The sequence below is a fragment of the Gymnogyps californianus genome, chromosome 3 (assembly GCF_018139145.2).
Source record: "Gymnogyps californianus isolate 813 chromosome 3, ASM1813914v2, whole genome shotgun sequence".
Classification (NCBI taxonomy): domain Eukaryota; kingdom Metazoa; phylum Chordata; class Aves; order Accipitriformes; family Cathartidae; genus Gymnogyps; species Gymnogyps californianus.
This window is the reverse complement of record NC_059473.1, coordinates 6,569,534-6,596,252: the sequence shown is the minus strand read 5'-3', so window position 1 is coordinate 6,596,252 and position 26,719 is coordinate 6,569,534. Positions and strand designations below refer to the sequence as shown.

Sequence of the window (26,719 nt, the reverse complement as noted above, 5' to 3'; positions counted from 1 at the left end):
CTCACTGATGGAAAAAATCTCAACAAGGAGAATCTAACCTCTTAGCTCCTTCCTGTTGGCTCCCCAGGGGAAGAGCTGTGTTGAACTGGTTTGGGTGACAATACCTGGCTCAAAAAATAATAACTTGCAGAGGGAATACTCCAAAAGCCCACTCAGATTCCCAGTGACTTCAAAGGGCACTGGAGGAGGTCTCTAGTTTTTGTGGCAGTCCCATTCTCTGTGAAACAGGAGTAATGAAAGCTCTTGTGAAGCTCCACATCTCTGTAGGGTCATAACAGACTCTGTGATCTGCTGAGCAGCCATCTGCACTAAAGGTTTAGGCAACAGGAGCTAGCTAGGCTGGCTTTATTGTATAAATACCTAGTATTGTAAAATTACATTGACTTATTTCCTTTTATGATCCCAAAGACTTCTGCTTATTGATGTCAGAAAATGAGTTCTGCTTTGCGTTATTTAAATTGAGATCGGCTCAAAGAAGTTTTCCTTGTAAGGTCTGTTTAACTTCAAAGCAAGCAATTCTGTAAGGAAACCTAGAAATAGAGCTTCAAGCAATTGCAGAGATTAGATATTCTGCTTGCCGCCCACTGGAAAGATCAATGTCATGTTTTTTGTATATTTAACACCTAATAATCTTAAGTGACTTGTGCAGTCAGCTGAAAAGAGATCACATGGCAGTGTTAGCAAATTATTTCCTTAATCTGATAATCTGCTGAGACATCCATGAGTTGCACACATTGCACTAATTACAGAGGGTTCAAAGTCATCATTAGTGTATTTTGCCCAATAATATAAGTCCTTTATCGCTAAAATAAAAAAAAATCAGTAATTATTACAGCTACATGTGCCTAAAATGGACAAAACTTAATTAAACATTTAGCATAGTACAGTGGTTACAATATTCACAGGGTTTGTAGCATTTTTCCTTGAGAAACCCATACGGTATAGTCACAAGCTAAATTTGCTGAACCACTTAAGGCATGACCATAACCAATTTAAAGAGGCTTTTAAATTGTCTGATTCTTTCCTGTAAGTATCAACTAACTGCATCTCTGGCCATACAATACACATTTCAGGTTTCACTGTCAATAAGAGTTTAATACTGAGTTCCCTGGACTCCAGAGAGGTCAGTGGGTCCAGTCTCAGCTCCTTGGCTCACACAGACCGTCCTTCCTAGCGTGACTAGAGAGTTGGTCAGACAACTTTTGCGTACAGGGGTTTAGCAATAGTAGAACTTCAAAGTAAAAAACAAAATTCAGGGTTAAAAACAAAATAAAAACCCCTAGCAATCTGTGGAAAAATAACAGTTAAAGAACAGAAACATACTTTCCCAAGATTAAACACAAGGGAAGTTATAGGAACCACTAAAGTTTCTGCTGATCTGCCTGGGAATTACATTGCAAGACACACTTGGGTATTTACAGACTTTCTTTGACAATATTTGTGATTTATTTTAACTGTATAATTCACTTCTGAAGCAAAACACATCATTTAGACAGGTGCCATATCTGTTTCAATATAAGTAATTTCTAGCTTTCTATATTCAGTGATAGTTCTTTTGCTGCCATTATTCAGAAAAAAATTTTCGAAGACAACAAAATATTCTCTGTAATATTTTTCTTGTCAAGACAAATTGATGTGACAAAATTTGGTTAGGTTAAATTCTTTTCCCTAAAAGGGGTTGTGGGGGGGAAGCAATGAGACATACATAAAAAAGCAAATAGCAGAAAATACTTTCTGTTTAGGTCCTGTTATTACTTTTCATTCATTTCGTGCCAGAGAGGCAGGAACATTACAGATGAAAAGGGCCTGTCAGGTTCTGCAGTCCACTTCCCAACAATGCCGTACCGTTATCATCGTCTGGGCTTGATGAATAATACAGCATTACCTCTGTAGAAAACATTTCCTAATACAGTTTTGTATCATGCCGCATTGTAAATAATAACAAGGGCTTGGGGGGGGCTCGTTTGATATAGAGTAGCTGTGGGTCTGCAGCAAATGAAGACTTATTAGTTTTGTTGGGGGGGGGGGGCGGGCGGGGAAGCTACCTACTTCTTTGTAATATTATGAAGGGCAAAAATGTAATTTCCTGGAATGTATTGAATATAGCTAGCTCTGTCTTTGTCACTGTCATCCACAGACAGGGACTCGTCTAAGCTTGAAAGCTCCTATATGGTCAATTGTAATGAGCTGATAGTGTCATAGCTTTTAATGTTAAATTCCTGTTATCCTCACTGACGTTTCTATACAAAAAGCAACTGAATTTTACACAAACTAAACCTGTTTTACCTTCTCTTGGGATGCATTTTTTGCATGCCTTTCAGTTGTGGCTAAAACAAGTGAGAAAATTACATAGCACCTGCGTAAATAATGTTGGATTTTACACTTATGGAGGCAAATCTTCTCATCGTGTAGCTGGATCTTGACCCAAAGCTTGCTAAAAAAAATAATGATTTGGATGAGTTCAGCCTGCAGCTCTCTCTGACACTAATGGGAAAAGATCAAAGGAAGTACAGACTCATATGCAGTTATTGTATGTTCCTCTGTCAGACAACGAAGCTGAAGGCAAAGAGGTTTTGGGGTTCTCATGCACAACCACACGTATTTTATGGCCCTCATTTTCAGGATTGCACACAGTTAGTACAGTACTTTGAGAATGGTTATACTTCCTTACTGAAGCAATCTGAACTTACCTCCTTGCTCATCCAACATAACCAAAGTCCTGATACCAGCATCTTTACTCTACATCCCAATAGTGGTAGCAAGGTAAGGAGAGAGAGGGGGAGAAGAAAAAGAGAGAGAGAGAGAAAGAGAGATCAGTGAGGGAACACTCAGCCCTAGGTATGGGACATAGGAAGACAAAAGAAAAACAGTGAAAGGAATGACAAGGTCATAAGGGGCTGGTGGCACAGTCCAAAGACCTTATGTGCCTGGACACTGTATAAGGAACCAAGTACTCTCAATTGTACCATCAGTCCTTCCGGATTCACTGGGATACTGAACTACAGCAGAAAACACAGAGTCCTGGACCTTGAGATTAAAATAATCACTTTACACAAGAGTAATTTCTAAAAAGAGAGGGCTCATCTCCAAGTTCTCTGAAGCAGGAGAAGGGAAGAAGGGGGTGTTGACATTGCAGGTGTATGTTCATCCCACAGGAGAAATTCCCAAGGAAAACAGATATGACACAAACATGTTTGGGAAGGAGGTATAGTGGTTTGTACACAGCCCTTGCAACACAAAAGTCAGAAATCTTACCTACTTAGGAAATCCATTTTAAAGCAGGCTAATATTGAACAGGCTTAAGCCACACTTTTTGGCTCAGAGATCTAATAGATATGGGTTTAAGCCAAGTTTTAATTCAGCCAGCAGACACCTTTAGCATCAATGGACTTTGGATTGAGCTTGAAGGTAGGATTTTTAAAACACCTACATGCTGAATCTGCCCCTGCTCCCACAGGTTAGTGGGAATCTTATCATCGCCTTTGCTGGATACAGGGTTTGAGCAAAGCTGAGGAATTCAGAGCTCCCACCTGCCTAAACCAGCAGCAGGGCACCTTTCACAAGTACAATTTTTGCATGCAGTATCATCACTCTGGGATGTGATCAGGTGTCTCGAGTTTCTGGGTGCTGTGATACTAAGCTATATCACAGATCGGATTAGCTCCTTTTTAATTACAAAGGGAAACTAGCTCCATTCTGCTTGGAGCAGTGATAACATCTGTGAATAATTAATGGCCTGAACAATGTCCTGACTGTTGCATTTCAATAACAGATGAAGTAAGTCCTCTGCAGCCTGACAGCTTGCCAGTGGAGTTACCTGGACATGTGCAGCAGTAATTTAGTTTCTTCCAAGAACGTAAAAGCATCCATACCCCCATGAAGCAGATAAATATGGCGGTGTTGATTTTTGCAGAGGGCAGGGGAGATGCCCACAGTTGCACAGGAACGTGAGGATCAGAAACTTGGAGTCCTGACCGTCCATCTTGCTTTTCAGGCCATCCTCCCCCTCCTTGAGGCAAATTAAGGACTTCATATTATCCTTCCTCCCAACTGCCCTGCTCACTGCCATCACTTATCTCTTTTTTCTGGGAGCAGTGAAGTCTCTCTGGCCATCAGCTGCCCGGTCCGCGCTTGCAGGGCGCTCCCGGGCAGGCCGGCAGCACACTGCCCACATTGGCTCAGCTACAAGCCTGACTCCCTGCCACACTCGAGGGCTGTCTGGCTGGTGCAGCTGGTGCTTCTCTGCTTTGCTTCAAGAGGATCCTGCTTGGTTCAAGAGGGATGTGAGATGCCTCTTGTTGCGCTCTCGTCTGCCTCTCTCTGCACTCCCATTCTTGTCTTTAATGTCTACATCACTGTAGAAACTGGGAAAAACATCAGATGTGTGCAGCCTGGTTTGCTCCCTCTTTTTCAAAAATCCCTGCGTGAGTTGCCAGGTGGAGAGAAGAAGCCTCCTGCCTCTCCCCATGGTCTGCTGCACCCTACTGCCCTTGGGTCAGCTATCTACCAGGTACCTGCTGCTGCTCTCTCTCCCTTCAAGCTCATACTGCATTTACTTGAATCCCAGCCAGCTTTTATTTTTGCAACCTTTAGAAACTTAGGGTCCAAGGGTCATCTTAGATTTGCCTATTTAGAGTAAGGAAACCACCTTTACCTATCTTACGTTTTCTGTGGGGCAGGTGTCAGATCTGCTAAGTACTGGATGTGCAATAGCTTTTTATTGTGCTCTTTCTGTGCTCTTGGTACCCAGGGATGTCTTACCCCAAAAGATTTATGTGTATTTTAAAAAACATACCTCATGCAAACACAAGAAGGCTGCTTGCGTTCTGAGTCATCTTGTGTTTAAGTAAACATGGTGCAGTCTGACATGGGACCCTTCTAAATATTGGACCTGGAAACCTGCAATTGGTGGTGTGATAGTTGTTGGCTTTCAGTGAGTCAAACGTAGCCAGGCTGAGAAATGTTTACTGCTCCTTAACCCTCTGACCATATTTTCCTGTTTTTTTAAACATCTGAGCAAACTGCCTTTAAGCAGCTAAGATGTCCTGTAACCTGAATGAGACCTATGCTGAGAGACGAACTCGACAATTAGACCTTATGGTTTGTATTTCATATTAAATCCTTGCACAGAGTGAAAGAGGTGCAATTTTCTTTTACTTACCTGACCATCAGTGCCATTTAATTTTATCAGGCAATACTGTATCTCTTAAGAGCAGCCTGCCACAGCATTAATACTAATGTGAAAATATTGAAGGGTGTACATTGAATATACTTGTCTGCATCTGAGGTCTAATCCAAAGCATATTGAAGCTAATAAAAAGATGCTCACTGACGAAGATGAGAGGTGATTCACACATCAAGTGACAATCTCCTCCTGTTCCAAGTTTCTATTAAGCATTAATTTTCAGCTTTTTCACAAAAAATTAACTGTGTAAAGCCAATTAAAAAAACCCCCACATTTGTGCATTTAAAACAGATCCACACTTTCCTGAAATCAGTATTTCCATTGTGACTGATCTTTTAGATAATAGCTCAAAACCAAACATGTCTGTAAGACAGAACTATTCTAAAAATGTGCTCATCACCTAGATGTCTGAGCAGGAGAGAAACACTCAGTAACTGACCCTCAGTGACAACAGACTGAGGTATCTCTGGAAACTACAAAACCTCTTCATTTAAAGGAATATAGAGGAAGAAATGTGCCAGACAAGTGTGTTTGGGGCCCAAACACAGACAATGTTGGCGTTTTCTGCACTAGAAGTATCACAGAAACTCCCCTTGGTCTCAGTGGGAGCAGGTGTCAGCAGACACACTCGAACTGGTTGCTTAGAGAGTGTGTAACAGGAGGTGACGAAAGCTGTGTTTGCAAAGTGCCAGCCCAGAAGAATATGTTTTACAACAACCAATCACAAAACCTTGATAACAGGCTCCCAGAAGAGCCACGGTCAGAGCAGGGGCCCGGTGACCATGCTTTGATTTGTCTGGTCCTGAGGGCTCAGGAAGGGTTCCCACCCACATCCAGTGCTCACCAACATCAATGAGGTCCTACGTGGGAAGCCATGAATGGGCAGAACTAGTAAGGTCCCTCTTGTTATGAAAATATGTGCTAATGGTACACTTTGCCCAGGATTAGAGCCTTTCTTTCTTCCTGTGCAATGGAGAAATTTCTTAAGAACCTCCAGTCCTTGCGCAGGCAATCGTCTGTTTAGTTCATGGCAAAATAAGGATTCTCAAAAAATGAGATGCTTAGGGTAGTTCAAGCCAGAGAGAAGAAAAATGCATCTTTCACAGGACCCTACAAAGTTCGTGGAGCACATGTCATTTTAATCCAGCTCTTAAACCTGTAAGAGCCTTCTCTTTCTAGAGTTACTTCTGACTCTCTTTGTCTTCTTGTTACACTTGAGAGGAGAATTTGGACTGCTGGATTTTGCCAAGGTACAGCAAACATCTGACACTCTTGTCCTTTAGAAGAAAGTGGCACAGCATGAATTGCTTTTGTTGAGGCATTAAAATGACAGCTGTGGAGTTCCTGTGTTTATCCATAAAGCAGGTATACCGCAGACGGTAAAATATATAATCTTTCCCATGCAGCCTTCGAACATACTCAGCCCTGACTCTAGGAATGAGCAGGTTGACTGGAGTGTCCTCCCAGACTTTGATTTCCATGGAGACTGCTGTGGGTTGCCAAGTGTTTTTCTGCAAAGATCTGCCCAATTTTGCACACAAGAAGAACCCTCAGAGCAGGAAGCCATCACTTTCAACTTAAAAATTAATCACATGAGGTGAAACAGCACCATGAATATAGACCCCATAAAATTTATGAAAGTCGTTGTCCTTCAACCTTTCAGTAACACTAAGCTCTAGTGTTTGAATAAAAGCTAACCAACAAGGAGTACTGGTTTGGATTCAACATGCTTTCTATGAAGCACATGCTCAGGTTCTCCACTGGACCGCTGGCTAAGCTACTGATCAGAAAGTCAGAATATATGATTTTAAAATTCTGGGCTTAATTCAGCTCTTTCTTAGATACCTAAGTCTGTTGATGCGTCAGTGAAGCCAGTTTAACAGCATAACTGGGAACCCTTTTGGAGGCTTTAATATACATTATCCTCAATCTTCTGTAACAGCTTTTTAAAACTTTTTTTTACGATGGTCTCACTTAGAGCAAGTCAGCAACAAAACGTTCACTGAAATTCACCCAGCACTTTGGATGGGAAATGCATTGCTGTATCACTTCTTATTATTGCTGTTATGTCACTGAATTTCCCAAGGTGGGAATAAAACTAGGAAGAGAATTGGGATGACTTCTCAAAGGGCCGATCAGTCCCTCCAGGAGCACAGCGTGTTGTGTCCTATCCGTGCCTGCTACAAAAGACAGCTACTCCAACTTTGGTTTAGCCTGAGGGGTGATTTTCATAACAGTATAAGGGAATGATGTATCAGACAGAGAATCCAAATTCTAGAAGTCACTTTCTCTGCATTTCAGGAGATACCCTGAAAAACAGATATACACTCTCAGTTATGTGAAGAATGCATCAACTTCCACTTCGATGAAGAATTTTGCTTTAATCAATATGGATTATAGAGTTTGTTTTGAATAAATTAACACAGACAATTATGTACCCAGACAGGCTGACATTGCTAGCAGTTCCCAGAGACACTAAAGAGAAGCGTCAACACCCTGAAGACAAAAATGTGGTCAAAGAAATATTTTTTAGTCATCCGTAGTAATGCATTTCCTCAGCTCTTGCTCCAAGTTCCCTGTCACCCTGTTAATGCTTCAATGTCTCTCCGTGCCTGATTAAAGAGCCATGTTACTTCTCAGCCTGTTAATTCACCCTGTGGTTCAGGTCCTCAGCCGATACAAATCTGTGACCCTGGTCTTGAATCCTGTGTGCCTGGTTTTCATCCAGTGCAGTGACCCTGAGTCCAGTGCTACCCTGCCGGCTTACATAGACAAAGGGGCCTAATCCTGCGTAGGAAAAACTGAGACCAGAATTATGAATCACATTCGCCTGTGCCAGATATGTCTTTCTGTGGAATTACACAGATTAAAACACTTTTCTGAGTAGAACTGTTCCAATAGCTAATGATGTCAAAGGGATTTTTCAAATTAGCTTTGACAAGCTTTGGACCAAACTCTAAATTAATAGAATACTTTTTCTTTTATTCTTCAGACTAAGGAACATTTGACTATGATAACAATGTCAGGGGAAACTCACTTCCCAATCACGAATGAAGGAAGGTAGTAAAATGGCATACTGTGTGTTCAGAGTCCTGCGTAGAGCAGCATCATGAGGTTATCAAACGTTTATAGCTTACCAGTTCAGCTTTGATATGTTAGTAAAGTTGACTCTAACCCCCCAGCATATGAGAGGAGAAGATAGTCCTGTCTGGATTTAAATGTACAAAACAGCCCTTTTGTCTGTACATGTTGCTAAGTGCTTTCTTGCTGGGCTTTCTGCAGTACTGATCTTGTTGATATTTTTTCCCTTGCTGCATCATAGCTAGAAACCATCTTTTTTTCCCATCCTAGAATGATTGATTTTCTTTAAGGGCCATGGTGGTTCCTCTGGAAGATGGTAGTAGACTCACAGCTTTTCCCCTTGCATGTGTTATTCTGCATTTCATAAAGTTGGCTCAGAGGTAAAAAGCTTGAACAAGAAAATAAGAAGGTCAGCTACAAACTGTGTATTTAGTCTCACTACTTCTGCCTAGTTCATTTTTATTTTGTGTTTTGGCCCAAACATTGCACAGCATCATCATAAAATACAGGTATTTATAGCACTGAGTAGCTGAGTAGCTCAAATGAGCGTTGGTCAGTGTAGATGTAACCGTGTTGTATGGGTATGCTGGGCACCACAGAGCAAACTGATTTTTGTAATCTGCCTTCCCAGTATGTAGCTGCTTTGGGGCAAAGCAATGGCAACTTTACAACAGCCACTCACCACTTCTCCTTGCTTCCCCTGTTGTGCTAGGGCTGAAACAATCAGCTTCTTGCAAAGCTGGGTTATAAAAATGAGAAGCAGTAACAGATTTGGTTTTCCTTGCCAACAGTCCCTGGGAACAGCACCAGGGCTTAGTCTCCAAACTCAGTCTTCTTGGGCAAGGAGGGCATGGTCTTTTGGGGACATCGGTTTTGTCCCCCAGGCTATGACCTACATTTCAACAGTAAGGATGCCTTGTACTGCTATGGGGCTTCCCTGGGTGGACAGCACTTTTCTGTCTTTAGAGTGGAGCCAAGTCAGACTTTATTCTATATTTTCCTGGTATCTAACAGAGCAGAGCCAACCATGACAGGACTTCATACATATGTACACAATAATGATGCTTAAACATCGAGCCATCCTTTTCCTGAGTAAGGAATAACAGATTTGCTGTATCAAGAGAATAAAGTAAAAAGCATTCTTTCACTGAGAAAGAATATTTTCTATCTCTACTCACTAGACAGGTTCTGCTAAGCAAGGGAGTCTAATTGGATTTTGGGGGGTCTATTAAATCAGAGCAGTGCGAGTTCGATTTCAAAGACATTCACCATTTGTCTTTTCAGTATAAAATCTCTAACTCCCTAAATGCTGCATTCTTTTAAAAGTACCTAGGAAATGGAGTCAGAGTAATCAACCAACCATTTAGACCACAGAAGAATTTTAAAGGTCTTTTGTAGTCACATTAGTGAAAATAATATTCAGCTTGTTGTAGAAGAATTCCCTTGACTATTCATTGCTAGTTTTAGAAACTTCTCTATTTGGACAGGAAGATATTGTAGCATCTAAATAAAAGCCAGGGCCGGAGACATGCTGAGCTCTTCCAAGAAGCGCTAGAGTCCTACATAAATTCATTGGTAAATTCAGCAGTCCCAGTTCTCCTCCCACTTTGCCATTTGCTGTGATTTAATACTGCAATTCCCGTGGCATTCACAATATGCTGGTTCAATATGTTAGGAAGACTCAAGCAGTGCATAGGTCACACAAATACGGCTCAGGAGAGACAGGGCTGATATTTACTGATGGCTTGGCCCTGAGCAAATCACTTCCCTTTCCTGCGCCTCTCTTTCTTCCCACTCATCATCTGCCTTTTCTGTTTAGATCACAGGCACTTTGGGGCAGCAGGCTCTCCTGCCTTGCGTTTGTGGAGGTACCCAAATGAGACTCTCTTCCATGTCATTGAATTGATTTCAGCAGGAGCTGCATCCAGCATAGAGTTGACATAAAGTGATGGTTAGAAATGGCATGTCCAGGGAAATGAGCAGCAAAAAGGGACAGATTGCTCGTAAGACAAGAGCATGTTTTGGCTGCAAGGGGCCCAGATCTGAAGTGTTTGTGGAGGAGAAGCCATGCTGACTATGCTCAATGACCTGTCTGTCTATCCGTACATGGAAATTTAATTTTGTCTCCACTGGACTCCATTGATCTCCACAGTCGTGATTGATTTCAAGGCCATGAAGCCTATGGCTGGGCTTGTGCTTGTTCCTGAACGTGGGACCTAATGTAATTTTCTTCCCGTTGTCTCTGCTGGAGACTCCTCTGGTTGTCAGGAGTACTGGGACTGTCAGTGCTGATGACCCTGATTAAAAATGTCACCATCTCCAGAGCCAAGGCTTGCATGGTGGCTGAAATAATATGTCCTGTCAGGCAGGAGCAAAGTTTTCCACCACCTGATGGGTGAACACTCTAAACTAAACTGAGTTTGGGAATTTCCAACTTTTAAACCCCTTTGTTATGAAGAGGGTGAAATGAAACCTGACTGAATTGTTTTTTCCCTTCTGGGAGTGACCCCTCCAGGCAGGTATAAGCTGTATTAGCCATGAGGACTGAGCCCAGGTCCCCTTCCTTAGCACTGTGGAAAATCAGAGAACTTTCTTTTCCAAAGCTGTCAATTTAGGACATCTCAAGAGCCTTGAAATCCTAATAAATGTTTCAGAGACACATAAAGAAGTGGCATTTAAATGCTGTGGTGACTGATGCTCTATAAATAGCTGCAAGTGTTTATGGAGAGGGGGATATTTAGAGACAACAGGGCAAACAGACCGAGGGCCTTTCTCACCTTCCCCACTTGCAGTGTTATGGCAAGGATGTCAGAGAGGTGCCAGCATGAGGCTCCAGGAGCTCTGCAGCAAAATCAGCCGCTTGTCCCTGACTCCAGGTCACCTTCAGAGGCTGTTTCCTTGGTTTATCTCGAGTAGCCTGTCTCAATGGATCCTCAGGCATGGGCAAAACAGTGTCTCAGCAGCTGGTCTGCAGTGTGACACTTGACAACTAGGGCACAGTGTCTTGAATGACCCTCATAAGGGGTAAGGATAAGGAGGGATGGAGCGGCACATAAAGCCATGGCCATGCCCTAGCAATGTGAGTTAAAAAAAAAACCACTTCCAGTGTCAGACTCTCCATCACTTTTGCTCACAAGAGAAGTGCAAATAAAATGCAAGTCCTTACCTCTTCAACAAGCTGCAGCATTCGACGGGTGCTTTCAAGGGACTGAAAAAAACGGAGGAAAAAACACTTAGATTCGGTAAGATACAGTTTCCAACACTAACGTGCAGGCTCATGCTGACATGTTTTTCCTACACTCTTTGCCCTCCCTCAAAATCAGGCCATCAGCAGGGTACTGGTGATCTCTTCATCTTCAGCTCTCTGTTACGGCTCGCTAATGCAGCAGTTCCCACCGCATCTTGAGGCAGCTGCAGTCTCTAAGGCTTGTGTTCCCCTTGCTCACGCATTGCGGTGGTAGTGCTTGGAACAGCTGGTGTTCCACTTTAAAAATAACATCTGTGGTTTTCAGCTAAGACTTTTTAGAGACCTAATTGGTGACTTTTAACATTTAATAGCTTTGGCAAATTGAAGGAATCCTCAGAAAATATTAAATTGCTGGTTTTTGCTCTGAGGTCAGTCAAATTGATGCAGACTCTAATACCTAAACCAAATTCACGATCAATAAATGCCTTAATCTAGACTAAACATGACATTAAATTTTACCCCGGCTCATTCTTTTCCAATTCTGCTTTCAGTGTAAAGCTGACAGAAAACAGAATCAGCCCTAGAAATCCTTTGCCGGATCAGCTCCTATTTCTGGATGTGTCTGTCATGCCAACCCCAAGCCCAAGCTTCCGATTTAGCTATCGGTCTCACTTCATCAGCAAGCTGGTCAGCACGCCGCTGCATTTCTTCCAACTCATTGCGCATATCAGCGTCTTCCGCCATTTTAGCTGTGGGTGTGTTTGTGGAAGCTGCAGATCAAGGATTTGCGCTCAGCTGCTTGTGAGCCTGGAAGACAGCGAAAAGGGAAAGAAACAGTGTGGTTAGGCTCCCTGACTCACTGAATTGTGCTTAAATGTCAGTCCCACGAAAGTGCTTTTATTACATGAGTGCCCTCACCCAAACTCTTTTGTTCTGGATAGCGCTTCCTATATAGTAGAGAGCACATAGGATTTTTCAAGGTGGTGCTTTGTTCCTGTATTATTAATCACTTTCGAAGAACAAGGATGTATCCTTGTCATGTTCTTTGAGGAAAATCCTTCCTTTTTTCTTAACCTTTCAAATGCTATCCCTATCAAAGCTGGAGATTTAGGAGGTGTTATTTGCTACAAGCTTGAAACCCATTCATTCTTCTCTAAAATTAAAAGTCTTAATATGAAGGAGGTCAAGGTCAAGCCTATGCCCCTCATGTCCTATATTTTAGCTGCATCACTTGGAGGGCCAGACAGTCAGCTAATATATCTGCAATGAAATTAAAGACAATGAAACTTTGCAGATTTTTATCGGCTAATGACTTGTACACCATGCTCTAGTTCAGACTCTGAAATAATATTTACAGGTAGATCGGGTGAAGTTGTCTACCTAGGATAATCCTTTGTTTCAGGGGAAGTGACTAAAGGACCTAACTGGTATTTTCAACTTCTCCCCAAAGTGGGTCAGATTCTGAACTTGGTTATCCCTCTCAATACAGAACGATGTCACTGAGCTCATCCTAACCAGAAACCAGGATGCAGCCCATTAATCCTCATTTGGGTAAGGTTTCTTTTTTGTTATAAATTTGAGCTAGCTCTGATTACTAAGTATGACTTGATTAAGAAAGGCGGGTCCTCCTACCATCTGTCAGGTCTTTGTAACAACAACACTGGCTTATTTCTTTGCTTGATTCAAGCATGGCACATTGCAAATTACTGCTCACTGAATGTTAGATTTGTTCATTGCAGGAAAACCTAATCCCAGGTGCAGAGGAGGTGGGGAAGTTGTGGGGGACTGCAAATAAACAGCCATAAAGCACATGCCATCATGCTCAATTACAGAAAGAGGACAAAAGCAGCCCCTTGCAGCAAAGCTGCTCTAAGAAGGCAAAATCCCAGGGGCTATTTTCTGTCCTGTCTTTGCGATACATGCAGCCTTTATGAAACAAGATAAGTCAGGGCAGAGCTTGGCTCTAAAATTTTAGCAGTAATAACTCTGTTTAAACAGAAGTTATTATCTATTGGAGATTAATCCATTCCTCACTTTGACAGTGCTCTCCATCAGGACATCAGGAGTATGGGCTGAACAGGTACAGCTGGGTGGCAGGGATACTTCCTGGATCACACTCTGTTTGCTTAGAAATGTATAAGGAAAGCAGACAGCTCCTTGCATTTCCTTTGCAGCTTCAGCAACAGATTTGCTATTTTTCTTATCTAAGAGGGAATATGTGACCTTCATGCTTTTGCATTAGCTGTGTCCTCACTCATGGTTGCTTTTCCTCTTTGAAGCTACAGCAGGAAGAAATCCATCTCAAAGAGTCAGCCCTGCAGCTACTGGCACGGCATCCTACTTTCATCACTGAGCACATCGCCACATCCTTCTCAGAGGGAGACTGACATTTTGTGATGGGTCACACAATGTTTAGGAGCCCAAATGTATGCTGGAGAAGAAGCCCACCCGGTTCTGCCAGCTGCATGGTCACAGCAGTGTGAAGGACCAAGCTTTAGCAACTCATCTACAGCCCTGGCTGATGCAAATGCAGAGCTTAATTTCATGGCTAATATTCAGACTGATACCAGACACTTCAAGGATGCTCACAAACAGCAGTAAATAGGCTTTACAAAAAAAGGCACACTCTGAGGTTTAGGAGGAAAAGATGAACCAGGAATTGGTCTCCTCCTGAAGGGCATGTGAAAGTGTGGGGATACTCTCAAGGCCACCCCAAACTTCCCACCCTGCTGCTTGCACTCGTGTTGCCCTTTGTGGCACATCACGCAGCTCCAGGAAGACACTGCTCCTGATCAGCAAATGGAGCATGCTCAGCTGGGATAAAAAGAAGTTATTTTGGTAAAGAACTGCTCTCCAAACTGTCCCACTTGGCACAGGCTGGCACTAGCACTGGTCACTGCTTCACAAATTGTGTTTTTTCCCAGATTGAGGCAAAACTCAGCATTTAAATATTTCTGGCACAGCCTCTGTGAGAGAATATCAGGATTAAGTCTGTGGACCTAGTTTTAGAATATCTAGTTAAAATATTCTCCTCTGCCTGAATCCCTTGCTACACTTGTGCTGGCAGAATAGCAGCACTGCTTAGCAAAAATCAGGACAATTTAGACATGACTTTGGGACTGATCTAATTGGTATATACATATAGCTGTGAGGGGCAGGAAACTGGTTCTGTGTTATGTCTATCTGGTAGCATCTTACTAGCTGTAAAGTGGGAGGTGATGCATCAGTGAGAGGTTGGGATGCTAACAGGGGATTTGGTTCAGTCTCTAAGCATATCCAATGTGAGCTGAATGATTACAGACCTGTAAGCGAGTGAAGGTGAGGTGAGTGCTTCTCCTGACAATAACGAATCATAACAGTCTGTTTGTCAGTCACTGCAGGTAATAAAAATTGCACAGAAAATACAGTTCTCGAGTAGATTCCAGCCTGACTTTTGATCTTTTACCTATTGATTTTTGATCATGAGCCAGCGGTGGTGTTGGGCGGTGCAAAAAAGAAACACAGTGAGGAAACTTTGTGATTTTTCTTTAGAGTTATCCTTCTCAGTTAGTTAGAACCATCAGTTGGCAGCTTAGTGACAGACGCATCCTATTTTGCATCGAGCTAAAAAAAATGTCAGAGGTTGTAACCAGAGACATGTTTTGTAGCAAGTGATCAAACTTGACAGGTTTATTGAGATTGTTTGGTATTTGTAAAGCACTTAGAATGGATTGAGAAATAGCAAAAAGCATTCTTCCAGACAAGTCATTTTACATCAAGTTTTAGTCATAAACAAAAGTGCCCCGCAGCAGTGCTGATTCAACTTTATTTAATAGAAAACCGTGCACAAGAATCAATAAAGGTTACTGATTTCCACGCAGTATGATAAACTACATATATTTTGCAGATGGCTGAGAATGGGTTTAAATTTTTTGCAGATTTTGCAGTTTAAAATGTGGAATAGGACAGATTAGAGAGAGGATTTTCCTTGAAAAGCCCCATTTAGGCTGAAATTCCATTCCAGTGTCATGAATTTCCAACAACAAACCCTGTTATCAATAAAATCCTGTAGAGAGCAGATATGTGTTTTAAAGGGAATTATTTCTCTACAGTACAAATTAACAGTTTTCCCTCTATGGTGTTTCTTAGGAACACCTATATATAGTCCTCTTGATGTATTAAAACATTGAAACCAAATGATTACAGGAATGGCCAAGAAAAGGTAAACCATAATGGATTTGCTCTCACTGATTACTGGACAGACTTTCAAAAGCATAAGGTATTTGTCTTGGGCCCACTGAAACCTGCTCTTGTTTTAGTAGAACGAGAACAGGCCAAAGATACTACTGAGGACTTGGGGTAATAAATTCCCTGTGGAATTTATATTTTTTATAATAGCTGATATTTTGCATTCTATTCTCATTCAAGCTGGTTTGAACCAAGTATCAAAATCCTATAATTGCCTTAGGAACCTCTAATATAACTGGAAATAAACTCTCCAAAAGGTACTCTGTACTTTCAACATAAACTACATTTTATTTTGTCTGCAGTCACTGCAGAGATGACAGATCAGAAAACCGAAGTTGTGATGTAATATGTTAGGCTCTTTAGATCTAAAACTTTGATTAAAAAAAAAGTTGCTACAAAAGTTACAGCCACTTGCACGCACTCAGTCAATTTGTGTTTGTACTTGCAATAATTGTATATACAAATGCAAGCTCAAAATTTCACGAGGACCTTGGTTTTTCCATTTCAGAAAAGGGAAAGGAAATCCTCCGGGTTCACGTACAAACATACACGGTGCTCTCTTAAAAGGAGACAAAAGTCCAAATGTTGCTACAAAAAACTGTGTACGTCATGTACCAAGCTGTGCTCTGTGTCTTCTAGACAACGCAAGTAACTTCAGGGATTTGGGTGACTTACATCAAATTCCCTGTGAGCCAGTCTTATATGTTACGCCAGTGCTCGTACAGAAGCACAATAGACTAAGGGTTAAAGAAAAATACAAAGAGAGACTGGCTGATGGAAACGCATTGCCTATTATACTTTGAATTCTGCATCTGCTATTTTAGTAGTGCTCAGACACAATAAAGAATCTCATAGCGAGAACATTATATATCCTCATGGAGTTATACTGAAGTCTAAGACAGACCTACATATATCCCCAGAGGAAAAGAGATACAAGTGACCTTTGAAAGCAAATATTTGCTTCACAGTGATATAAACACTTCAATGCAATAAATACAGGAAAATGAAAATGCTGCAATTTACTGTGATGACGGCAACACTGCAATAAAATGTTCTTTTTTAAGCACTCTCCCTGTTATTAAAGGACACATCTATTCTTCCTGTGGATATTTGTAGCCAGAGGATGACTGCATTGGCGTATTCTACTAAAAAAGTCAGAGTCCGTCAATACCACACTTTATGCTTCTTTCTTCTAGGATTGAAAGAGCATTACCGCAGTGGTGTGGCATTAGTAGAGCTGCAGAAAACCCAAAGAGAGACTTTGGTTCAAGCACCACAGGATGGATGTTGAGCCATTTCAAGCTGGAAGTTGGATTGCAGCTATTTTCCTTTCATTTTTAACCTGGTCGTTGGTAGAAGGAGAAACACACACTGTCAAAGGGGGAGATGAAGTTCAGCTACAGATGAAGAGGGTCATCCTTGCTCCCCAGTGTTGCCTTCCAGCTGCTGAGTTGGCTCCCCGAGTGCTGTGCAAGGCATGTTCAGCCACAATGGGGCCAGGCACAAGGCAATTCTGGGGCTGTATAGGATCCTCCTGTCAAGGTGCACATCCTTTTCCCTGCTGTACCTCCCCGACAGTTGTCACTGCCCAGCGGGGAGCTATCTAGAGCTTAGCTGCCCAGCACGTTGGCCATGTCTTTTGTCACCTTCACCAGCCTTTCCAAGATGGGCTTTTTGCAGATGGGTTATAAGAAATGCACTGGCATTAACCCCAAAGCTCAGTCTAGATCAGAAACTGCCTACAAACACCAGTAGGGAATGAAATTACATCAAAAGTGAGAACCTGCTGCAAAAGGATGCTTAGATACCAATACCTCTGTGTGTTGCTGACACCAGCAGCTTGCCCCTGAAATTGTGTTGAGGATGTAGCATTTGAAGGCAGATCCCAACAGAAAGCCAAGAAAGGCGTGTGTGTGATGCCCACAGTCGGTGTGACAAACAACAGCTAGTGAGAAATTATTTAAGGGAGTTGGGAGCATAGTTTTTATAGATCGTGGGCTCTCAGCAATGGCCTTCACAAGCTCTAACTCTTCTGGGTTTTGACTTCTGTCATCTCCATTTCACCCAGAGCTCACCACAATTAATACTGTCTATAACAGAAACATTTCCTGCTTTTGCTCTTATTGTATTTTAATTGATCTGAAAGCACTTGGAGAACAAATCAGCTAATTTTGTAATGAAAAATCCTATTTAAAGATTTTATGCTATTACATAAAATGTAACAATGAAAAATGACTCAAATTTGTTATTTAGATTTAAATTTTAAATAACTCTGAAATAAAATCTTGAGGAAAGTCTGCTTTCTATATCAATTCTGCAGCACAGCCTATTGCCTGGATGTAATTTATTCACAAGATTTTCAGCAAAGTTCTCATTTCCAAAGAAACACCTTTGTTATGTTTGTGTTACTGATTAAGCCAAAAAGCTGCCTCTGTGTTTCCGTAGGGTATGTTAGCATTAACCTGTGGCACAGACACCTCATCTCTCTTCCGTTGCTGTCCCACAGCAGGTTGCTTGCAGGCCTTCGGGCCCAGCTCCACACCCCAGGCTGACGGAGTGTGGTGATAACCAATTTCACTCTGGTTTTTGCTTGATATTCAGTAAAGAATAATGCCTACTGGTGAGGGCTTGTCAGGGAGTAACTTTGCGAAAGACAAGCACTGAGATCTTGCAAATCTGAATTCAGGAGAAGCAGGCAATTCTAGTTTGTCACTGTCTTCCTGCATCGCCTTAGACAACTTATTTTACTCCCAGGGCTTGCTTGCATTGCCTGAAGATAGGTCTCTAGAGCTATGTGAAATGCTGTAGGTATTTGGTTTCCTGCTGTGGGCTGTATCTGTCAGTGTCACGCAGATGTCTTGGATACCCTCTGATAGAACTGCTTGTCCATGTTTAACAACTGAATCTGTCTCCAATCTACACAATTCGGATAAAATTCTTCTTTTCCTTCCTATCTTGTACTTTTTTTTTTTTTTCCTACTTAAATTGCAGATGTTTCAGGGCATGGACTGGCACTTGCTTTGGAGATGTATGTGGTGCAGGACAACGGGGGCTTTTGGATAAATGCTAGTGAGCATGACGTCATATTCTCATGCTGCATCTCAGGGTCAGAACCCATACCTAGCTGGAACAAGAATTCTCCAGTCAGAGGCCAAAATGAAGATGTTGAAGTATAATTAGACAAAATCATGACTCCTGACTATTTGCTGAATGCGTTGGGAAAAATAATTGGAAAGCAGTTTTCCTATGGGCTTGTGTTGCTATAATAACAAAAAGCTCAATAAAATGATTTCTTAGAGTGAATGCAGTTACGCAACATAAATGTGCTACCACGGGAATTACTTCTTCTTGTAAACGTGGGCACCGCTACCCCTGGCAAACCCCTGATCATTAGTGGGTAAATGAGCGTGACTGTGTGGATACACACTTGCAGTGCGGCAGACAAGTTGTGTTGACACAACCGCTCCGTGCCTCCGGTTTCTGCAAATAGGGAGGTTATGAGCAATACCTCCCACACTTCCCCCCAGGCGCTGCAGCCAGGGGCAATGGCAGGTGGAAAAAGTTGCCGTTGAGATCTCGGAGAATAACAGGCAGTCATAAAAGAAATGCCTGGAGCCTCCCCATCCCAATACAAAGCAAGTCATTGTTGTCCTGTCAGTTGTCAGACAACTGCTGTTTTATGAGGCTCCAACATGTGCACGTCGCTTTATCAGGCTCCTGCACCGAAAAAAATAAAAGCACAGAGCAGCCATTTTGTAACAATTTCACTTCAGAGTAATAACAACTTGACTTTCTATCTATTTTACTGCTAACAAAACCGTTTTAGAAAATAAACCTTTCAATGTGTTATCTCTTTGCAGTCATTTCTACAGCTATGTACCCACACATTTTTCCTTTTCTTTTTCCTTTCCGACAGCAACAGAAAAACATTGCAGGCAAAAATGTTTGTTTTGTCCGTCTGGGAGAGCAACCAGCCAGAGTGGTGGAGGGTGAAGAAAGAAACCCGCATACCAGGAGTGGACCCCTTGTCTGGAGGTAGCTGTTGGCAACACAAAGACACTGAACAAAGACCTGGACTGAACGGGCTGCTGTGAGTCTAATTCCCTGTTACTACAGGTAGCTGCCTCATACAGCTTCATTTATAATTTAGCAAGCAATGTCCTATGATTCCCTAAGTTTATTGTGTTCCCACTAGTTCTGAGTCCAGACCCTCACTTCTCCAGCATCCAGAAAACATTTCACTTCTAGCACAAATTAATTCACAGCCAGAAAACATCAGCTTGTTCCTATGCTGGTCTTGTCCTGTGGCTTAAATAGTTTCTCTCCTTCCCTGCTCTCTCCTTCTCTCTCTGTGAGGTATATGAACAGCAGTCATAACCTTTCTCAGCATTTCTTATGACATGAAAGATCAGACTCTGTTAGTCCTTTCTTGGTAGATGGACTGTTTGTTGCCCTTATCATCCTAGTAGCTGTTGGTTATGCTGGTTCCAGCTTGAATTAGTCTTCTCTGGAAAAGGCTGACATTTCACAGCGTATTTTAAATGAGGATATAGGCTTTGCTTGAAGGGCTTAGTGCTTCCCCATCCCTCCAGGAGATACCTGCTCCAAAATATCCTACAACCTCACTTGCCATTTGCATAGCTGGATCTTGGTGGCTCAGGACAAGAAATCCAGGTATTAGTAGAGAGGATTAAAGAAAATGTCTTGACTCGTGACAAAGCTATTTACATTCTGTGGCCAGAATCTGGGAGAAAAACAAAAGGCACCTGCTTAGCTGGAGGATGAGATTTCTGACTGTGTCATGATTTTCAGTGAAAATCACACCCTGAATTCGTTCAGGTCTTCCTCAAAATACTCACTCACCATCACTGCAGCAGAGACAAACAGTCAGCCCCTCTTCTCTTTGATTATATTCCAACCTGGGTTTCTTTATGCTGCTCCTAAGCCACTAAATCTGATTAATGGCCAATTTTAGAAGCTAGAGGTGAAAGTCAGGCCCCATTTCAATTTGGAGGAAGTTTCACCGCTGCCATTAGCAGGGTCAGGCTTGCAGGTGGGGCTACCAGCCAGCAACGTGCTGGTAGATGCCAGCAGTGTGTGGAGAGTGAACAGCAGTGTGTGGGGGGGGTGTCTGTGTGCAAACATAAAACAGCAGTGCTTGGTGTCTTAAATGCTTTTGTGCCAGATTTTCCTGGGGCTCTACCTGCCCCCTTCTGTTTCTCTTAGATGAATAGATGGATAGATAGATAGATAGATAGATAGGTAGATGGCATATAAATATAAATATAAAATGGAATTATTGCAAGAGATTTATTGAGGGATTCAGGAGACAACAAGGAATAAGAAAACTGCATGGCAGATTTTCCTGAGCAGCATAAAGGACGTTCCCACTAGGCTGCATGAGGCCTGTTGCGTTTGCTGTTCCTAGGTTTGTAGAAAGAAACTGTTCCCTCTGCAGAGTCTTCTCAAAAGTGCACAGAGCTCCTGGTTGAGCCCGCTGCCTCCATATGCACATCCAAGCCTCTTCCACATCTCCTGGTTTAAGTTAATCATCACCTCTGCTGAGCATCCCAAACCAAAATGATCTTCTGAGGTGAGGGCAGGAGTCAAACTTGGGCAGTGACAGGGAAACCAGTGTGGGGCAAAGGCAGGCACAGATTTCCTGGGAAGCCGAGTGGGACCTGCGTCGCTACCCTTGGCTCATAGCACCAAAGGTGTTCAGCGCCTGTCTGCACCAAAGCGTTATTGCTCCTTTTCCTCGCTGTTTAAGAGGTGCTCATGGACCACGACTGCGAAGTGCTGAGGTTTTGCAGGTGATATGAGACACCTACTTTCAGTGGGCTCCAGGAAAGGGGTCGGTCATAGCCTGGGAAGTCAGTGGGCAGTGAGCAACGGCCTGTTTGCTCACATCTCTCCCACAGAGGCTGGATCAATCTGGTTCAACCTTATAAAGTCACTGTAATACAGAAGATGAACTGTGTCTGTGCCTATTAACTACCCGCTGGTGCTGCAGTTAGTGTCTGTGAGTCAGGAGTGCTTCAGCTACACAACAGGTAATGCAGCATGAGAAAATTACAGTAACAGCCCTGTCTGCTCATTCTTTTGCTCTTAGTCCTGCCGGTGGGGATGTCTTACACATCAGTGAGGTGGCAACCAACCGGCTGCTGTTGGTTTGCGTTCGTGGGTGAAGGGTCTCTCTCTGTACCTTCATATATCAAGAGGAGCAGACCCAGTGGCAACAGAGAGTGAACCGAGTTTCTGCAAGAGAGGATTAAACATGAGTGGTTGTTCAAAAGGCCTCACTCTGCATTGCATCAACACTTTCTAAGTCTTCTCTGCCTTTGCAAAGTCAGTGCAAAATGCCACCGTGTCAGAAGAGTTACACACATTTATGTTATATGCGGATCAAATCAATGGCAGAAAATGCAAAACGATCCAAGAAAGCAGACAACTGAAGAAGGCTAAATGGGTGATAAAAAGGAAACCCACAAACTGGAGAAAAATTTTTTTTAGGCTAAATGGATATTAGAAAGGAAACCCACGAGTATTATAGGAAGAAAAGAGAGCACATTGGCATTGGCCTCTGTCACAAAGTAGAGTTAGTTTCTGCTGTATTCTGCAGAAGTCTGCAAGCCAGGGGGAAATTTTGTGGTAATTTTATTTAATTTAAAAGTGATTTTTTTTTTTAAATTAATTGAATGGAACAGTGAATAACTCGGGCATGAAAAAAGCCACAGAATTCTTCATTTGTATGTTAAAAAATGGTTAATTTGGTGCTATCCCTTCTTTACTAATCCTGATGCTTTTAGGACTGGATGAGACAAGCTGTGAGTGTAACTAGCGCTTTTACAAGCTTAGTATGGAATGGCTGATGATTTTGGTAGATGGGAAAATATGGAAAAAGATTTTGTGGCGAAAGAAAAATAACTCAATGTTTTACTTTAAAAGATTGGCAGTGACATAGTTAACACCATCAGCATCAATGTTGTCATAGATTTAATTTCAAAGCGATAGACAGGAATAAAGTGTTCCCCTGATGGTGTTTGTTACGAGCTGTCAGCAGATTCAGGCAGACAACATTTCATTTCTTTCTGTGTGGTTCATATTTGCAAGATTTCTTTGCAGTCCAGGACTCACATCTACCCCTGCCCCTGAGCTGTATTACACCAGTAAGGACTTGCTTTTCCTACGCTGAACAGGACTTGATAACTGTGTATTTGTTAAATTGCGTGCTGCACAAGCCCCACTCCTTTACTCCTTCTCAGCATTCAGTCTTAGTTTTATGCTCTTTTTACCCTCACAGCACCACTGACACCTTGTAAGTGCAGTATTGCTTTGCCAGTGGAGCACGCACGCACTTGGCTGCTGGGCCAAAGGGCTGTGGCTTCGCTGTGGCTTTTGTGGGTAGGTTTCACGGGCCTTCAGTGCATTTGTGTGGGCACTGAGGCAAACGTGCGATGCCAAAGGACACCTTCTAGCGAGAGTTGATAGTGTAGATTCTGGCTTATGCAGCTGTGACCTTAACTTTAACAGAAAAAAATGAAAGACAATTAATGCAGCTATTGCTACATAAAAACATTTTAATAGGGGAGTAAAATTCTATGCACTACGATCATGAGGGTATTAAGAATGTAAATAGACAACTTCCACTATTGACATGTATTTGCGGTAAACAAAGCAATTCATTATGTTAATAATATTCATCCTTTCCTTTCATTTCTGCCTGATGGTAAAAGTCTGGCCGTGTTTCAACCAATGGACTGATATATTTTTAGCAGAAATCTTCTTTAACTAAGTCGCCGGAGTCAAATCAGCAGCTGACAAAACATAAGCATTATGAAACTGGGCTGATGGTGTTATTTGTAGAATGGGATTTTTAACTGAAGAAGGGCAGTTTTTTTCAGCTATGAGGGACAGCAAAAAAGATGTTAAAGAAAAGATCTCATTATCTTTGAGAGTCTTGGTTATTACTGATTATTCATGTTCTTCTCTTTTTCAAATTAAAGAGCCTTATCTTTAAAGAAACAATTTCATTATGCATATATCCATATATCAACCTCTCTGTCTGTCCATCCTTCTGTTCATTATATCATACAGCACTTGCAGCAGGTAGCAAGAAGGAAGGGAGCTTGCCAACTTGAGGTTTTTCCCTTGTGCATGCAGCCATTTGTGGTGAAGGCACTTTCATGTGGAAATGCAACACCATAAGTAAAAGAGAAAAGGCACAAGAGATTATAGGCCTGAGTCAAAGCCCCAACGCCTCAAGGAACTGCTATCCAAAATGTGTCTGAAAGGAGTTCGGGAGACCATCTGCACCTCCCCACTACTGCCAATGGATTTTCTCTAGCGCAACGGAGCTGTAATAATGGACATGCAAAAAAAAAAAATAAGGTTGACCTTTCTAAGGGCACTCTGAGTTACCCCCGAGGATGTCTTGTGTTTTGCAGCCACGCTCTTGGCTCAGGGCTTACTTTCTGCCACGTCCAGGGCAGCCCAGCCCTGCCCCCGCTCCACTCTCCTCTACTTTGTGCTGTTGTCTCCACTGGGAACTTAAACTGTGGAAGTAGGAGTTAAAGCTGAAGAAAGTCCATGAGCTTTGAAAAACTTACTTCCCTTCAAGAAAGAAAAAGAAATAGCTACAGCTACATTATAAAAAGAAAGGACCCTACTTAGTTTTTAACTACCCTCATTCTCTGTTTATATATAGGTGATACACAGATAGACATGTGAGTACATAAAATGCAGCTGGCACAATATAAGGACACAGCAGAGTATCTTTTTTAAATGCAGTTTATATAGCAAAAAGGCCTGGGAACCCAATTTTAAACCAATAAACCTTTTACGGATGTAAATTTCATTATATCAAGGCTCTTTTATAGACCCACAATGACAAAAAATTCTGCTGCTGTTAAACAGATCATCTCCCTGAGGTGAAGCTGGACCCTTGACCAGCCCAGACCCACTCCCAAAAACCTGCAGTATTGCAGAGGCCGTTCAGACAAGGGAGAGGATCTGGCTGCTCCCTTCACTGGGCACAACTGGGATACTAAATGGGAAGATCCTAGTGTCATATCCACTGTTCATTACTGGTGAATATTTATACCCAAAACAATAAATTGGGAACGAACTGTTTAAGGTGTATACTTAGAATGCACTTACAGTTGTACAAGTCAAATATTGAAAGCATCTGACATTTCTAGGCTAAATAACAAATTATATTAGCCACAGGAATGCATAATAGCACCCCACGGATATGTAAAACTTATTCACTCATTTTCAAAGGCCACTGCTGCTTTCTGATTCACACCTACAACTAATTCCTGGCTGCTACTCATTTCCCAGGAACTGAAATTTGAAGAAGCCAAGGGCACACATGCACACTGGCTTTCCCTGGTGCAGGGTGTGAGAACTCCTCATTATTTATTACAGGCTCACGAGGCTGATTTAGAAACCTCTCTTTCTTCTGAAGTCCATTTCAGCCTTCACAGGCTGTTGAAAAAAAAACCAGCACACTCCTCCAGTGAAGATTACCCGCACTTGCAGGCGAGGATTTAGCTGTACTAATAGAAGAGCACAACTTCTATTCTTTTTTTTTCTCCTTTCTTTTTTTGTTGACCAATCAATTCAACAACAGGCTAGATAGTGCCTCAAGGGCATCGCTTTCAACCACGTGATCAGCAGATTAACAGAGAGGCTGCAAAATCCTTTCCGCTCAAACTGTTTTAACAGAGGATCAAAATCTTTCTCTCTGCATGGGGATTTTTATTTAGCTAGTTCTTTTTATGCAGTTTGCATGTGTTTGTGAAGGAATTAAGGCCTGCAAGGGCACATACGATGGTCTGGTTTGGCTTCTAACCTTTTCCTTTCAATTTGTGTTTGGGAGTAGAAAGTTTTCCAGTTCCTTGTGGGAATGTTGCCCCTTCCCTGGGTCTTACAGTTGCATCGTTACTGGTTGAATCTCATCAACCCACAGATGATGGACCTGAAAGGTCAGAACTTAAAACATTTTGCAAAAGCTCCCCCTTTTCCCTGCTGCAGTTCATGTTCTTGTTAAGGGAGATGGATATATTGAAATAGGCTGTGATACAATCTGTAGGGGAAAGGTTCGGGAAAGACAAGAGCTAGGTGGGTCCTGTGGGGTTACGTGAGATTTACAGAGTTCTGCTGAACAATAAAATATGAGATTAAATTTGATCACGTAAATAAAATAAATGACAATTGACGGATTCTTGGCCCCAGCAGCCTGGCTACTGGGAAGCTGATGTGCTAACTATTTGCAACATAGAGGTATATGGGGATTCCTGTTGAAATCCTTTCTATTTAATGCACAGATCTCTGAGGTACGTAGGTACAACTACTGCTGACAGCAAGAGGGTACATTCACTGTTGTAGCACAGGATTGGTTTTACTGGAGAAAACAGGACTCAAAAAAACCAAAACAAAAGCAGAAAACCAGACTGCCTTATATTCATCTAAGGCACAAAAGCACACCTGGAGCTACACAGATTGAGGATCACATGTGAAGGTCTACACACAGCATGGCCAAGAGGTTTCTTTGGCTACAGCGTGTGTTGAAACAAAACTAACCCACTTGCTCAGCTGCTGGATGAAGAACCGCAGCAGTGAGCTGGGATGAGAGCAATTCACATACTACCAACAGAAACGGCAAGAATAAACTCAGCACAAAAAATTAATAGCCGACATTTGAGAGCAATCACAGTCTGGTCACGAACAAGTCACAGAATCCAGCAAATAGAGGATTTCCCCAGAACTGTGCTTGGATATTCCCACAGTCTCACTGTCAATATCCTACAGCTCCAGATTTCAAGCTGGGGAGCAGAGTATGTGCTACACAGCTGAGGGCAGAGGGATTTTGTCTCACTTCCTGGCAATGAAAGCTCCGATTCTTTTTTCATTTAAATCGCTAAACCTTTTCCTGCCATCACTGGGACCTACATGGGGTGGCTTGGGGCCTTTAAGACCAGAGGCTTTATAAAGAGCCATGCCCAAATGAAGGAATAAAATATTCCTTCCAGTGG

General features: G+C 42.2%; 1 protein-coding gene across 2 annotated transcripts in view; it reads right to left on the bottom strand.

Moving 5' to 3' along the window:
* Nucleotides 1–12,197, bottom strand: part of SNAP25 (synaptosome associated protein 25) — a 28,963-nt gene extending 16,766 nt beyond the window's left edge. For both annotated transcript variants that reach the window (XM_050894583.1, XM_050894582.1), the window contains exons 1-3: nt 12,126–12,197; nt 11,433–11,474; nt 2,691–2,739 (exon numbers count right to left, since the gene is read on the bottom strand). In XM_050894583.1, coding sequence (XP_050750540.1) covers nt 2,691–2,739; nt 11,433–11,474; nt 12,126–12,197 — 163 coding nt within the window. The remainder of the gene's footprint in view (nt 1–2,690; nt 2,740–11,432; nt 11,475–12,125) is intronic.
* Nucleotides 12,198–26,719: the final 14,522 nt, after the last annotated feature.